A 16,301-nucleotide genomic window follows, 5' to 3' on the forward strand; every position below is an offset into this window, starting at 1 on the left:
AGTATTTAAAGGAATTTAATATCCGTCCAGATATTGGTTCAATTCTTTTTTGCAGAAGTCCTTTGAGATTTTATTGTATAATAGAAAGGTTTTTACTTTCTTCAACTGAGACTAGGACCATAAAAACGAGCATACCCCCGCTGAATGTCCCTTCATCTCATCTTATATGACTCTTTGATTATTAGCCTTTTTGGTCTGTCCATTAAGTACACAAGTATAATTGAGATTCGATACATTTCACTTCGTCAATTCACACTGGGATTATAGAAATAAGCATTTCCTCATTGGATGTCCCATCATCTCATTTCGTATAATTCTTGATCATTAGCCTTTACAGTCTGTCTGTTAGCCCTAACAATCAGTGTGTATTTCCCTGGGAATAATGCTGAATGTTCATCTCACCTTGTTCAACTATTCATATGATCCTCTTCTTTGTCTTTCTGTGACCTAGGCTATGGCAAGATTGATAACCACTCAACTATGACAATATGACTGTGTTCAGATTATGGTTACATGTTCCCCAATTTTATTTTAACATTTTTCTGAGTCATAAAAGTTAATCATATATTTGCAAGGATACACAGGCACATGTCCTGTGCCCTAGAATCAGGCATCCCCATTTTCTAGGCATTTTGGGGATGGCGGGACTTCCCCCTGTCACACCCTCTTTCTGGGTATTTGCAGGAAATGGGTGCAACGTCCCATGTCATTTGAGGACGACTCGGTATCCCCCGTGGCTAGGGAGTACTTTAGTTGTTGTGCCATTTATATATTATTGATGTATAGTTTTTCTGATTTTGGACTGCTGATATCAATCATATATAGCTACAGGTTAGCAGATATTAAGTGATTTCCCTTGTATCATGTTGTTGGTAAGGGTTTAGCCATTATAGCTACTGAAAACGATGATTCCAGCCGCCATAGTACTGTTCTTAATGATGTTTTACATGATTTATGATTGCTGCAACTTCATTTCTGCTTGTATACAATTTTATTTGCCCAAATAATGAGGGTTTCTAGCACAGTAGAACTGTACAATCTATTGAAATTCAAGAAAGTTTTTGTATTGCTCCTCAATTAGAGGTTTTATTATTATATATTCTTTAGCTCATAATGAAAATAATATGGTGCAGCAAACACATAGTGGTAGGTTCATAAGATAGCATTAGCATCAGGGTAATTTTAGTGGCTAATATTCGCCAATTGGATAAATTTAGAAAATTTTGGTTAATAATTTAGTTCATAAAAATATTTGAAATCACCACATTTTAGTTCTAAAAATATTTAAAAATGTAAGATTCACCAATTACACAATAGAAACTATTTTATCAAAATATTTGAAATCGCCACATTTTTTATATAAAATTAAGTTCTAATAATATTTAAATAATGTAAGATTTGCCAATTACACAATAGAAATAAATTTTTTTTTCAAAATAATGTAAGATTTGCCAATATTTTTATATCTTTTTCTCGTGGGGGGGTTTCTCAAAGTTTACCCTGATTAGCATTACAAGAGTTGAGGATATACTCAAGCATCGGGAGAAAACACACTTTGCTAGCAAATCAATAAGAAGCATAATGTGACTTGGTTCAATTCCTTTTCAAATCTAATTCAAGATTGGAAAGGTAAAATCATGGATCTCCTCACATGCCTCCCTAAGGTTTCCAATGTATTTTGTTGATAAAGTGTTGTTATTCACTGTCCTTGGAGGGCTGAATAAAAATGTTGTCTTAAATGCTCTCATGATTTATTTACATATAGATATTGTTTTTACACATTATTTTTGAACCCTTTTTTTCATCACTGTTCTTTTTGTCCCCAAAAAATGGTCCTTCGATTGTCATCTGCAAAACATCCCCTATCATACCTCAGTCCTTGAAGTACTGTGGAACATATTTGCATTATAACAATTGTTGAAGTAAACATCCAAGACTTCAACCTGCACCACCTAATAACCTTCACATGACAAGAGAGAAGCAACAATAGATGCAGTTGCACCAATGCCAAGAAATGCAATATGATACAAGAGGCCTTGTATATGAAGGCAAGCTGAGAGGAAGGATTAGACAAGATGTTGACGTGTGGCATAATCCTTTGGAATGAGACAACAATGGTGTTGACTTAGGTATCTAGAAGTAGCTGTCATGTGACGGTAAGATCTGTGAAACCTAAATGTATTTAAGTCATTTGAACAGGTCACCATGTAGAAACTAGCAAAAGTCACTAGGGACAAGACTTCATTTGGTATAAAACTTTATTCACATCAACAGCCCCTCTTAAGTGCAACATAGAACATAAAAAGATGCAAAGATGGGTCTTAGTAACAATGCTTGATGAGGTACCTATATAGACATGCTATGTATTCTCCCACAAACAAATAAAAGGAGAAATACCCTCTAGGAGAAAACACCTCTCCAAAAGAGACAAAAAAACTGAAATTTGAAAACTGCTCTCCAAAAGAGAGGAAAAATTCAAATGTGAAGGAAGGACTCACAAAGACCCTCCAAGGACAACTTCCTTCACCCTAAAACATTGATGATCAAAACAGAAGTATTAGAATATTTTTAGTGTCTTGCTATATCTAGCTAGTGCTAGTTAATGGTCATTTAGGCTTTTTTAAGTTTGCTCGTTCAGTTCTATTTATAGATGTTGTCTTTATTAAGACAACCTTGCTTTTTTGTTCACACAATAATCAGCTTTTGTAAGCTCTATTTATGTTCATTTATGATACAATTATTATCTTGTTTTCAACAATTTCATGGTATCAGAGCAAATATTCTAGGAGATCATTTTTCTTGTAATTCATGTTTTTTCAAACGTGTACAAAAAAATAATTTAATATTTTCTCATTCACTGGTAGTTTGCTACAAAACTTAAGTTAGGGGTTGACTTCTAATTTGTGGGTCAGATCTGTTACGCACGTCTATGTCTGTTACGCACGTCTATGTCTAAAAGTTAAAAAAATGCCATAGTCAAGTTTTTTGACCATGATCTTCTTTGAAAATCACAAATTCTAATTCCTTTTTAGGCAACTCCAATTTTTTTCCCAATGTGTTTTATCTGTCTTGATTTCCGAGCCCTCTGTAGTTTGATTAGCAACCTTAGTTTTAGTGACGACCTCTTTGAACAACATTATGTTAGAAGGGAATCGTATGCTCAATGGCCGCAATTGCAACGCCTAGAAGCAGTGCATGATGATGATATTTGAATATTTTTGTCTTGATAAGATCGTTTTGGGTACAAAGGCACACCCTACTCAAGCTCAAGCATATCAAGATAAATGGGATGAATGAAATCGGGAAGTTGTCATCGTGCTAAAACAACATATATAGATGTTCAACTCTCCTAGGTGCCTTTTGATAAAACAACTAAATAAATCCGAGACATCTTGAAAGATCTCTATGAGATGTCTAATAAGAGTCCCGCTTTCTTTTTGAAGAATTCTTTTGATAAAATAACTAAATAAATTTGGGGCGGCTTGAAAGATCTTTATGAGATGTCTGATAACAATCACGCTTTCCTTTTGAAGAATTTTCTATTTTCTATCATGATGGTTGAAAAGACAACTTTCTAGGCACGTCCGTTGAAAGTCAAGGATCTTTGTGACCAGTTAGAGGCTATTGGCTGCAAGATGGAGGATGAAGATATGGTAGTGATCATGTTACATGACTTTTTCTCCAAGAGAAAATAAAGTTATGAAATAATCTTTCTGAGAATCAAAAGGGGAGATAAAAATAAATGATATTATAATCCTTTGATTTAAAGAAATAGTAATAATGAATTGTTTATCAGGCAAGAGCCTACAACACAATGGTAAATTGTGAGCCTCTCATCGGGGAGGTCTTGGGTTCGAATCTACTCGAGCTTAACACATAACAATAACTAATCTCAATAAATAATAATAAAATAATAAACAATCTAGACTTCGGTACATTACCTATAAAAAATGAATATTTATCAAAAACACTCTTATTAAAAGAGAGGAGTGATTATATTTATCAAAGGCTAATTAAAATGACCTTTCAAAAGGGTTTGATGGTTTGGAAGCCAACCCTTAAAAAGACATATAAGTCATTATATAACTTGAGAAGGAGATCACTCATGGAAGATGAAATGACATATATAATAGTTCAAATGGAATAATGATAAAGAACGCGCGTGAGGGCATAATTAAGTTCGTTAGTAGGGCATTAGGTATTGGAGAAGGGGCATATAGTATGTGTCCAACTCAGGTACAATGTACACTTCGAAGTGTCTTGGCGAGGGCTATGTTATGTTCATGTTGTGAGGCATATGTTTCATATTGTGAAAGTATGTGAGGTTCTATATGAGACTGTGTCCTCATGGAGTGCTTCTTGCCCACAAAAAAGTCAAGACCTATAATTGATTGCTTGCCTGTTGTATCTTCTCGTTAGTACAAAAGATCCCCTAATTTACAAGTATGTATTAATCTTAGTTGCCAATTCAGATTTGGGGACGGGTTCAGGTATGATAATTAGATTCGTGGATTTGTGATTTTTTTCACATTATGCTTTGTTTGTGTATGTGTAATATCCATATATATATATATATATATATATCCATATATATATAAATATATCCATATATATATAAATATATATATATATATATATATATATGTATGCATCGTATATATATGTATATATATGTATATATATATATATGTATATATATGTATATATATATGGATTTGTGTGTATTTATTCCAAGTTTGGCCTGAGGGTCCTTGGGGATCCGTGCCGAATTCTCTTGGGTCCATGTGGATATGCACTGGATTCTTTGGGGTTTGCATGGATTCGCGACAGAGTGATACAAGGTTCGGATTTGACCATGTGGGTTCGTTTAGATTCGTGGATTGCAAATCTAGACAAACCCACAGGGTGAAATATAGACCTTGCATGAATCCAGTATGTATTGGTTTGCGAATCCGAAATTGGTACAGAACTTGGGTCAGATGTGCAGATTCGGTATGAATCAGGTAGTGTAGCTATTAATCGATTTAATTTGCAATTAATATTTATTTGATTGATTTATTATAATTGAGATTAAAATTACAAATTCCTTTTGTTCGATTATCAATACACGTTAATAGCTATAAATATTCATTCTAATATATTCCTATTGTAAATGTTATATTTTTTTGGTATTCGATGAATAATATTTTAGTTTTTGAAATATATTGAGTTATCTTAATTTCAAAACATTTTAAAACTTCGGTGGAAAGGTGAATTATAGATAGCATTGAAAAGCCAATTGTGATCCTACAAGCACTTCATAGAGATGCTCAATACCACTTCTACTAGTGTTGCTTCAACCTTCTTTGGTCTTTGCAACAAGTTTGTACTGTAGGATAAATGGAAGCAACAGTTAGGAAGTCAAGTCAGTTCCTTCTCTTCTGAATAGGTTGCCGTCACAACAAAAGCCTCAAACAAGAATAAAGGTAAACATCAGATCACCTAGCAAAAAGGGTTAGGTTAACCTCCGACTTTGTTTAAGAAGATGAGCGTTTAGTGCAATTATTGTCATTAGTATGGTCACCTGAAGGTAGATTTCAAGGAGCGGTTTGCCATTGCACAGTCTTCACAACAAGGATGCTAGTAGAAGGCCCAAGCTGTTATGCACTTTGATAAAAGGGACTCTAGCTCCTATGCATTCATCTCCATATGCTCATCAGATCATGGTACATCCTCAACTTGGTACAATGACTTTGGTGCCTCATGACATTACACACATCGTTAGCATTGGTTCATCGCGTTTATGCATTTCTTCGATTCAATTGTTTTTTGAAGAAATGAGTCTATAGTTTTTAGTAAAGGAAATGTATAGATTTCACACTGTGGGAGGGATTTGACTTTTCTCAATGTGTACTTTGTTCTAGGCATTAAGCTAAATCTACAGTTAGTCAGTTAAATTATGCTTAATTCTTCTCGATTGGATGTTGTATTTTCAGGGAGACCCATACTAGAATTGTTGTTGGTACAAGCGATTCTCTTGAGTAGGCAGTGGCGTGAGATAGTCTTCATATTGGCTTACTTGCGATTTATATACAAACTCATGGAGTTTGCTTACCATGTCAGTCTGGGAAGTATCATCATATTCTATTTTTCAGATGGTGATGCTTGGAGGGCATCCAAGCTCTTGAAGGTGGTCCATGTAGATGTTTGTGGGCTCATGAACTGTCCATCAGTCATAGGTTGCAAGTATTTTCTCTTACTTGTTTTCAGCAGGAAGATATGAGTGTGTTTTCTTTGGCATTAACTAGAGATGTTTAGCATGTTTCAAAAGTTCAAGGCCTTAGTGGAAAAAGAGTTCAGTTGTTAGATTATCACTCTTAGGTCTGACAATGGTGGACAATTTGTTCATTTGAGTTTGCTGACTTTTGTGCATCACATGGGGTATAGCATTAACTTACTACACCTTATACCCAACAACATAACAATGTTGTTGAGCACCAAAGTCATACAACCACTGAGATGACTTGATTGAAATTGGAGCATTGCAATGTTCCAAAGGAGTTTTGGGAAGAGGTAGTCTTTACATCTGTTTATATTCTGAATTGGTCTATAACACATGCCGTTAAGAAGATGACTCTAGAGGAAGCTTGGTCTAGGCAGAAGCCCAAAATCAATTATCTGAAGTGTTTTTGGCTCTACACCATATGTTTGAATTCTAGTTACCAAGCACACCAAACTGGATTCCAAGACTTTGCCATTGGTGTTCACAGGATATAGTGATACACATAAGGCTTATCAGTTGATTGATGGTGACACAGATCATCTCATATTCAGTTGAGATGCAATGTTTGATGAAGAATGAGGTCCATTCCAGCCTTCTCTTGAGGATCAACCTCCATATGCTATAGAGATGGATGTTTGTCTTCCATTATCTTCTCCTAATAGGAGGGATCTAGTTGACACTATACCACCAACTCCTCCACAAGATATTCCATGTCGTATTGTTCCTACTGCAGTAGATATGGGTCCTCCTACACGCCATCCTAAGTGGTGGGCCAAGGCCATTGATGATCTTCATGATGATGAGATAGCTGAGGGTAGATCTTTCCAAAATAGGAGCAAGCAACATAATCAATTTTGCCTTATGGCCAATATTTAGAGTATTTTTGTGCCCTAGCTATATTCAGAGGCTAAGGGTATACCAGAGTAGGAACAAATAGTGACAGCTAAACGCCAGAGTCTCATGAAAAACAACACTTGGGTACAGTCTAATCTTCCACTAGGGAAGAAAACTATTGGTTGCAAGTGGGTCTCTAAGGTCAAGTATAACGCTGATGGCACACTTGATAGTACATGACACAATTAGTAGCTAAAGGGTTTTCATAGAGAGAGGGCATTGACTATAAGGAGGCATTTGCTCTTATTGCCAAAATGAGTACCATTCGTCTTTTCCTTGCCATTTCAACTCAGTTTGGTTGACACATCTGTCAGATGAATGTCGAGTATTCTTCGAAATGGGATTTGTTGGAAGAGGTTTAAATGGCACAACTTGTAGGTTTTCACGTTGCAGGTAAAGAGCATTAGGTCTGCAATTTGGTAAATGCTCTCATTGACCTCAATTAGGCACCTCGTGCATGACACATTAAGATTGTTGAAAATTTGATCAATCAAGGGTTTTAGTGCAATCCTTCTAATTCTAATTTGTATGTCAAGCATGCTAGTGGCAAGATTATTGTTCTTGTCATTTATGTTGATGATTAGATCATTACTGGCAGTGCAACACATTTGCTTGAGCAAGCCAAACATAATTTGTACTAGACATGTGACCTATCTCGAGTTTTTCATTTATAGTTTTTTCTATCTCCCCATTGATTTTTTGTGGACGTTGATAGGGAATGGTAATTACTGGTTGTACTTCTTTCTCTAATTCTAGGAGGTGCTCAAACCCTCTCTTGGGAGGGAGTCTTTGAGTGATGTCATCAAACACCTTTTAATGCTTCCTTAGGATGGGATCTATATTGATGTGAATTGATTTCCCTTGAGAGGTAGATTTGTCAAGGATCATTAATTGTGCTGTCCATTCCCCTTGCTCTTTTCTAAATTTTTTTTTCCATCTTCTTACAAGAGACTACCTTTGGAGATCCATTGGGTGGCCTTTTTAATGTTACTTTATGTTGGAAACAAATAGTTAGGTTGGGTAGATCAAACAAAAAGCATCCCTGCAAGGTCAACCCATGTAAGGGAGAGAGAAATTTGACTAATGTTAAGGAGAAATATGAGAACTTCATTAACCCAAGACAAATTACTAAGTTCTTTCCACAAGAAGAGGTAGAATCCAATGTAGAATGCAATGTTCAAGACTCAAGTATTTAAATTTTATTATTAAAGTAAATTAGTATTTTACATCTTTATGTCTTATACATCTTTTCATAATTAGCATTTTAAGTATCATATGTATAGTTATAGTATATATTATATACTGCCCATCCCCTCATCTTGTCCCTTGCCCCTGTCCCCAAATTTGAGGCCCCTTTGTCCCCCCGTCCCGGAAACTTGTCCCCGCATCCCTGCGTCCCCCAGGCCGGTGTAACTATGGTACAAAAAATCTATGGTATTCATCTTTGGACAAATGTATTTGTAGCAGAGGGAACAATACTAGTACATAGATCATTTTTTCATCCTCAATTAAATGGCCTAATAGAATTTATAAATAAATGTTTAGAATTATATTGTGGTTGCATTGCCTTCGACAAACAAATATGGATCAATGCCATAGTGAGAGGCATTAGACTGGGTATGCCTTTGTTTGAAACCTTAGAAACAAATGCCACTCAAATAAGAGAACATGAAGTTTGAGTCCAAATCTCGTAAGTTCTATAATATGTTATACTGGATTGGCTGTGTAGCTTATAAGTTGGAACTTTTTATCTGTCCCAAAATTCATCCTTTTTCTTGTGTCTTGCTTGAAGAGAGTAATGGGTAACAAGCTTTTGATCCATTTAGAATTGCTCAAGTTAGATGATGGGAAGTTTATTTTGGACCCTAAGGTAGTCATAGAGAAATGAGTGATCCAGTTGCAAAATCAAGCCATTTCAAACTTCCTCATCATGGGGAAGAATTTGTCAGCTGAAGATGCAACGTGGGAAGATAGTCGATTCCATCTGGAGTTACCAATTGTTGAGGACAACACTTTTTATACCTTTAAATCCTTCTTCCTAAGTGTGATAAGATGAGTACTTACACCATGCTTAGCTTAATGTTTTCATTTCTAATCTCTAGTTAACTCCTTAGGCTGACCTAATTAGCTTTAAGGGGTGTGTTGTTATCTAATTTTGTTTATAAATAATAAAGTTAAAGGCGCTTTCAAACCGTGATTAGTTGTAAGATTAAATTCACCTCTTATTCTGATTTTAAGAGCTACCCTCAATGAAGTGGTCTGATATTTGATTTATTTTTGCTTTTATTTTTAATAATAGTCTTAAAAGCTTATTACACAATCTGGTGAATTCAGGACTTAAATACTACATATACTGATATGAGAATTGCAAAATCAATTTGAATGAAGTGTGATCATTGACTAGATTCATTTTAATCTGGATGCCATGTATATCCTCATTCGCCATTGCTGCTACACACTTAAGATATCATAACGTGTAATTTAGTAGTCTTTTTGGTTCAGGAATTTGTGTAACAAATAGGATTTCAAGAAAATCCACTTGTCTGATTCAATATCAATTACATATGAACATTGGAATGTAAGAGAAGTGGACATGGGTTGAGTTATATGTAGTGTGTAGAAAAACAGACATCAGTTAAGTTCTATGTAAATCTCTCTACATAATTCAAATATTTTCTTTGAAACTACGATTGGTCCTTCAGGTTCTATTTATACATTAGTACTAAAAACATGATGTCATAGCCAGCCACATTGGAGTCACCAATGAAAGATGAGTTGGATCATGTTCATAATTGGTGCCAGTAATCATAGTATAAATCAATGACTAAGCGTAACATAGATTAACAACCCATGGATCTGAATCTTACCTTGCAAGAGTCCTATTAATAAGTTGGCCAGTAGTGAAAAAGGTACCTTCACCCTCTCTAGTTTGATTTTGTGGTAGTTCACTTTTGATCGCCTCTTGGTACTGTAACTGGTGGTATTGTTGAGTACCATGGACCAACTTCAGCCACTCTGGACGGTAAAACAATTTGTTTGATCATTTTTCTCTGACGAATCCCATGTTTTTCCGTAGCATTCAGGGTTGCCTGCAGCCTTTTTTTGGTATTATTCTGCTGCTAGAGTTTCCAGTTAGTCAGTTTAGAGTTCAAATGAGTTTTTTAGTGTTTGATAGATTAAATTAAAAAAAATCTGGTTTTAAATCTTGTTGATTACCCACCTTACTTACAAGTATCGATGAGATAGATTTGCTTAGCAAGATAATTTTCATACAAATTTTTGGCGACTGCTCGCCTAATTTTACTGAGCGAACTAGAGATTCCAACTCCCGAGTCTTGTTGACCACCTACCTAACAAGTACTGATGAGCTAGTTCTATGTAGCAATCTAACTTGCTTGTGAATTATATTTTCTGAATTTTTACCAAGCCAGCTGGAGTCCCAATATTTTTTATTTATAAAAATGATTTTTAACAGTATTTTGCATAACTATGAGCTTACCTAGATGCAGTGTGTACTAAGTGGACCATAAAAGCTTTTGAGGAACAGGTTTCTGTAAACCACTACTTATGAAATATGGGTCAATGTATTTGACTCAAAAACTATGCAGTTGAATCTTGATAAAAATATAAACATATTATAATTTGATATACTGTTCAAAAAATTCTTATTACTTCTCATTGGACTAGCTAAAATGGTTATTTTCTAAAATAGAAGATGGGGGAACTTTGGCCATGCCAATTTTTTCAAAATATATTAAATGTTTTTTTATAGAAATCTGAAAATCTGAGCCATGACAATGGCTTTTTAAAACAAGAACAGTAATAAAGCTTGCAAATGTAATGTATTGTTTTCAGTTCCAGATTTGCAATATGTTTGCAATAATAATATATGCTAAATGTTTAGATGTATAATAGAGAAGGCAGACTTTAAACATGAACAAGAAGATCATAAATCATATAACAACGACATATTGCAAATGATAAACTTCTGATTTGAAAAGTGATAGAGTTTACTGTTAATCAGTACTGTATCAAAGCTTCAAATTGATTACCTATTGAATTAAGCTTGATAAACAAGAAGCTGATACACAAACAAAAAACAGAAACAAAATTCAGAAATCTTAAACAATGTCCTTAGCCATGATGCTCTCCATTGAGTACCCGATACTTGGGTACACATACCCATGCAACATAGCTAAAAGATGAATGTGCATTGGAGTTGATACTTGTTTAAAGCTTTGCAAATGTATTAGTAAGCAAAGTGGGTTGATCTTGGAGAAACTCCACTAGTGTGCTTGAGTCATTAGTAGTAGGACAAGTGATCTCTTTGAAAATGTTCCAGTGCTTCACTTGTGAGCATCACTTGGATGCGTGTTAAGTGTACTCTTCACACTCATGAAAGGTGGATATGCGCTAATCACTAGTCATGAATTATGGGTAAATTAGTTCCATATAAAAATATATGCTGCTGAATCCTGATAGAACATTGTAAATATTTTACATGTTTTTTTAATAATGAAATTATTTTTATTTTCCTCTTATGAATTTGAGCATTTTTTACACTAATTTTTAGTTTTTTTTCCCAAAAAAGGGGTAGGTGCTTTTGAATGAGAGCTACGAACTGGTGAGGTTACAAATGGGTGACCTCATCCACAATTTAACATTCAACAATAGCACCCTAGCAGGGTTTGAAACTAGATGGCAAGAACACCACAATAGCATAACCATCACAAGACAATGCCAATTGTTGGCCAATAATTTCTTAGCTATGTATCCCTAAATTCATTTGGTATATTTTTTTAACTGTATTTTATACATTATTTTATTTTTTTTATTAATTTATATATAACTTTATTTACCAAGTTTTGTTGTGTTCTGTGTACCAGTAAATTTTTGGCTGCTCTGTTTTGTCCAAGTTTGAGTTTCAAAGCTGTGGTTTCAAACTTCAAAATATTATTAATAATTATTTTTGTGTTAAGGACTCCCTTATAATTCAATATGAAATTCAGTGCTTTTTTAAGGCTAAATTGAATTAAATATTACACACATGGTATTGGTTGCTTGGTTAAATCAGAATTATTTTGATGTGTATAGTGTCTAATGCTTAATAAGTTAATAGGTTTTGTAATATTGGAAAAAATATTGTTTCTTAATGCTTTTTACATTTGTGCAGCTAAATTATGTGTTGAACACTCTGCTATCACTTCACATGGTGATTGCATTCCTTGTAGCCTTTATCCTAGACAACACTGTTCCAGGCAGCCGGCAAGAACGGGGGGTCTATGTGTGGTGGCGATCTAGAAGTGGGAGGAATGAACCTGCTTTAGTGAGGGATTATGGATTACCTTTCAGGATTGGAAGATTTTTCTCATGGGTGAAGTGGGTTGGCATATGAGTAAGTCTTGAAGAGTTTCTTTTTGAAAGATCATGGTAATTGGCCCAAGAAAGTTGCTGTTGTAAGGCGTAAGAAAAGTGTAAGTGATGCTAGATTTTCTAATGGCCATGTAGCCTGATTGGAAAAATAGCTGTTTGTTGGTCAGCCTTTGTACTATGTAATTGTAGTCTCTTGAGACACTTGTTAGGAAGAGAATTTTTGCAGTCAGCATTGCATCTCAGTTCAACTTTATGGACTTTGTAAATTATGGTGTTTTGTTTGAGTATTGGTCGGTGCACATGGTAAAAATTTGCAATGTCTTGTTTGGTTTACATTTTTTCATACTATGCCCTGGATTTGATTTTTGGATTCTATTGCCAGGCACAAATGTATGTGAGCTCAACTGTTGGTCGCTACTTTAGTTACAACTACAAGCTATAGCTTATGGCTTTAGTTCATACGTCTACCCTCTACATAAAAATGAGGCAATGCAATGTAATACTTGTATCTGAATGAATAGTATGACATGCTATTTAGTCCTACTGACCATTGCTTTTTCAGAATATGCCTTTGAGGGAGATTTGTATTTTTTGCTGCTTATATTTTATTGTATCCTGCTATTATTTGTTCATTTTTGTTCTCTTTTCTTTTTAAATGTTTTGGATAAATGTTGTTTTTCATGTTGTTTTGGATCATTTGAAGATAGGGCTGTTGAACTTTGTAGCCTGTTAAAAAAAGGAGATTGATAGTTCACTTCATTTTTTATCAACATGTTTGTTGCAACAGATTTTGGCAGATGAAAATGATGAATCCGCTCTGCAGTTTTATATGATATGAAAAATTGATGATATTCTAATAAGATACATTCTATTTAGCTTGGATAACTCTGTTTTGCAGTATCAAACATTGAACACTGTTATTTATATCTTTCGTTCCATTGTCTTATTCCACGAGATGCTTCTCATGCTGTCTCATAAGCACGATCATACTCTTGCTGGTCAATTTCTGTGTAGGTTTGAAGTTTATAATGAGTACTCTCGCTCTTCATTTATGTTTAGGTTTAAAGTTTATTATAAAGAGTTTTGTAGCCTAGTAATTAAGGAGATCGATTTTCCACTTACATTTGATATTTTGTTGAATTGATATGTGCAATAGCTTTTGTCAGGTGAAAAGGGAATTCACTATGGAAGTTCTTGAGTGAAGTGAAAGTCATTTGAGTGTTTCAAAAATCTTTTAATTTATCCCAAATAGTTTACTTTATTGTGGTTTCAGATTTACTATTTTATTATGCATTTTATTTTTAATCATCTCTTATTAGATGCTATATGCTCTCATTACCAACATGGTCATAAATATCCTGAGTGTGATGAATTGACTTTTGATCTCTCCAGCTGGAATCATCTTCAGCTCAACCCTTCCACATTCTCTAACAGTCTATTTTTAGCGCTGATAGGTGGTCAGGTCTATAGGTCTTGCGTGGAAGTGGAACGTAATTACCACTTCAGTTTCAAATCACAGGCACTGCACCAAGTCCAGATTCTCTGCTTATGAATTTTAATCTCTGCAGAACTTGAAATTCCTTTGATGAATCTCGGGATGGACTATTGCTATTAAGGTCCATATGTTTGGGAAAAGTAGTGATCCTGGAAAACAATTACCGAGGATTAATGTATGAAGTGAAATACAATTGCTGAATGTATGGCTGTCTAGTTTGTTTGACAGGAGTGGTTCAGTTCAGGGGTGTAAGTTAGGGTGTTCTACGGTGTACCATAGCTTGTGAGGCATTTATATTTGGATGTGATCTGTTGGACGATTCTTTTCCCAGGTTTTGTTGTCTAAGTTTTTATTGAACCAACATTCTATCCTTGGTTTTTGTTATGGTTTCCTTTTTGAAGTGATAGAGGCACTGCAACTTTTGGAGTGATCTCAATCTAATCTATATGTAATATGCTAAAAATTAATAACAAAAGTTTTGCTAGTCTGTGATGTGTTTGCTTAAAAGAAGTTGAAGTGAAGGGTAAATAATTTAAAAAAAAGAAAAATGGAAGTACATAGCATAGTTAACTGTATTCTAACTATACCCAAAATAATAAGCACTGAAAATTAAACTGACATTTATCAATTTGGTTCTTAATAGGAAAGAGTATTTCATGTAACTACATCATAAGAACACAAAAAATAAAACTTTTCCATTTACATACTTTTTGTTTCTGATATTCTGGAAAGTACTTGCAGCAAATTGAAAATAGAATAGTCACATAATACGCATAGGTTGAGGTTGGTAGAGAGTTTTTTGTTTGAACATTGCACCCAATTTTCCGTTTTGTGGCTTGGACGGGGAAAAGGCATTTAATCACCCAACCATGGATCGTAATTCGACCCCTCCTAGGCTGCTTCGAGATCCAAAGCAGACCTTTTCCTCCGCGAGGGATGATGGATGATCAAGTCAAGTTTTCTGGGAATCTGGTGTAGAGACACTTACATTGTTATCAGTTGCACTCCGTAGCCTTAAGCTTCCCTAGTACGACTTCTGTCATAAATGTATCTACTCTAGTGACTCTATTTTGACATCCATTAGTCTTACCTTGGCCACGGATTTTCTGGAATCATCTTCTCACCTTCCCAATGAATAGTTTGTGTTTTCTAGTCTTCCTTTATTAGACTTTTTTCTTTTATTTTCTAATGAATGTTTGTTTCGAGGTTCCATAAGTGCGGGCATACTAGTTTTCTTTGTTATTCTTTAAATTTAATTTAAAAAAAGTCATATTCTTTCCACTTTTAGCCTGACTGCTGTTTGAGTAGGCGTGGGACAATGGCAATGAAATGGCGAGCTAACACCTTTTCTTCTGACTTCCACTAGTCTTGCTAGGTATGAGCACAATCAGCCTTTCTACCATTCCATACCGGTATGGTTTAACTTTCTGTTTTCATGTGAGATAACTATTGACTTAGAGGATATCTCATATGAAGTAGAACAAGAAGTTATTTTTAGGTTCTCTCACGGACTGCGTGCGGTGGATTACTAACAATTATACATGGATTCAACCTCAAGTTTTGGAGTAGGGTAACATGGATAAATGGTCACTCTTGTCTAGTCCAGAAAGGAGATTTGTCGAGTTACTAAAGGTTTTGTCTGATAGAAGTCTCTTTCGCATTGTCCAAAATTACGTGGGATTCACAGTGACTTATTTCTTAGCATTCGAATGGTTATTGGCCGTCTTTCTGACATGTATCAACCGGGTGAAAAATGAACAGATTTAGAATGAATGTTATCCGATTCTGGATTAACTTGTTGACAATTACTGGTAGAATATACCGTGAAGATCTCATCATTTGTATTCACTATACACGTAACTTATACCAGTTATTTATAAAGGAGTGCTAGGCGGTAACTTACAGCTCTAAAGTTTTGTCAATAAAGCAGGAAATAAATAGTGACATACTCTTTTCTTTCTTGGACTTTTAACTATATTAAAAGAGAGCTTCTTTCTGAACACAGTTGTAGGCAAAAAGATATGACATGCCTTTTTTTCGTGCTAGATTTGAATTGGCTATACTGTTGCCGACCCACATAAACGAGTTGTTCCAGTTGTGAATTCCTAGCAGCGATAGAATCAATCTCCTGTGTTTTCTTCTTTTCTAGCTTCTCCTTATTGAGAATGTGTATGTGAAACCTACAGCTCTAAATATATGTTTTTCTCCGCCATAATGCTCGAGACTAGGGTGTAAAAAGCTATCTTCCTTGCTTTAGGAACGTGGCGCGAGTTATGG

At 34.9% G+C, this 16,301-nt stretch overlaps 1 protein-coding gene across 1 annotated transcript in view; it reads left to right on the forward strand.

The window, feature by feature from the left end:
- Nucleotides 1-13,072, forward strand: part of LOC149538155 (nucleobase-ascorbate transporter 12-like) — a 37,765-nt gene extending 24,693 nt beyond the window's left edge. Inside the window, exon 10 of the mRNA XM_089799544.1 lies at nt 12,330-13,072. Within this exon, the coding sequence (XP_089655670.1) occupies nt 12,330-12,551 (222 nt within the window). The 3' untranslated portion in view covers nt 12,552-13,072. The remainder of the gene's footprint in view (nt 1-12,329) is intronic.
- The last annotated feature ends 3,229 nt before the right edge of the window (nt 13,073-16,301 follow it).

Source organism: Cupressus sempervirens, chromosome 9 (genome assembly GCF_028749045.1).
Source record: "Cupressus sempervirens isolate cs-2001-9-10 chromosome 9, ASM2874904v1, whole genome shotgun sequence".
Classification (NCBI taxonomy): Eukaryota; Viridiplantae; Streptophyta; class Pinopsida; order Cupressales; family Cupressaceae; genus Cupressus; species Cupressus sempervirens.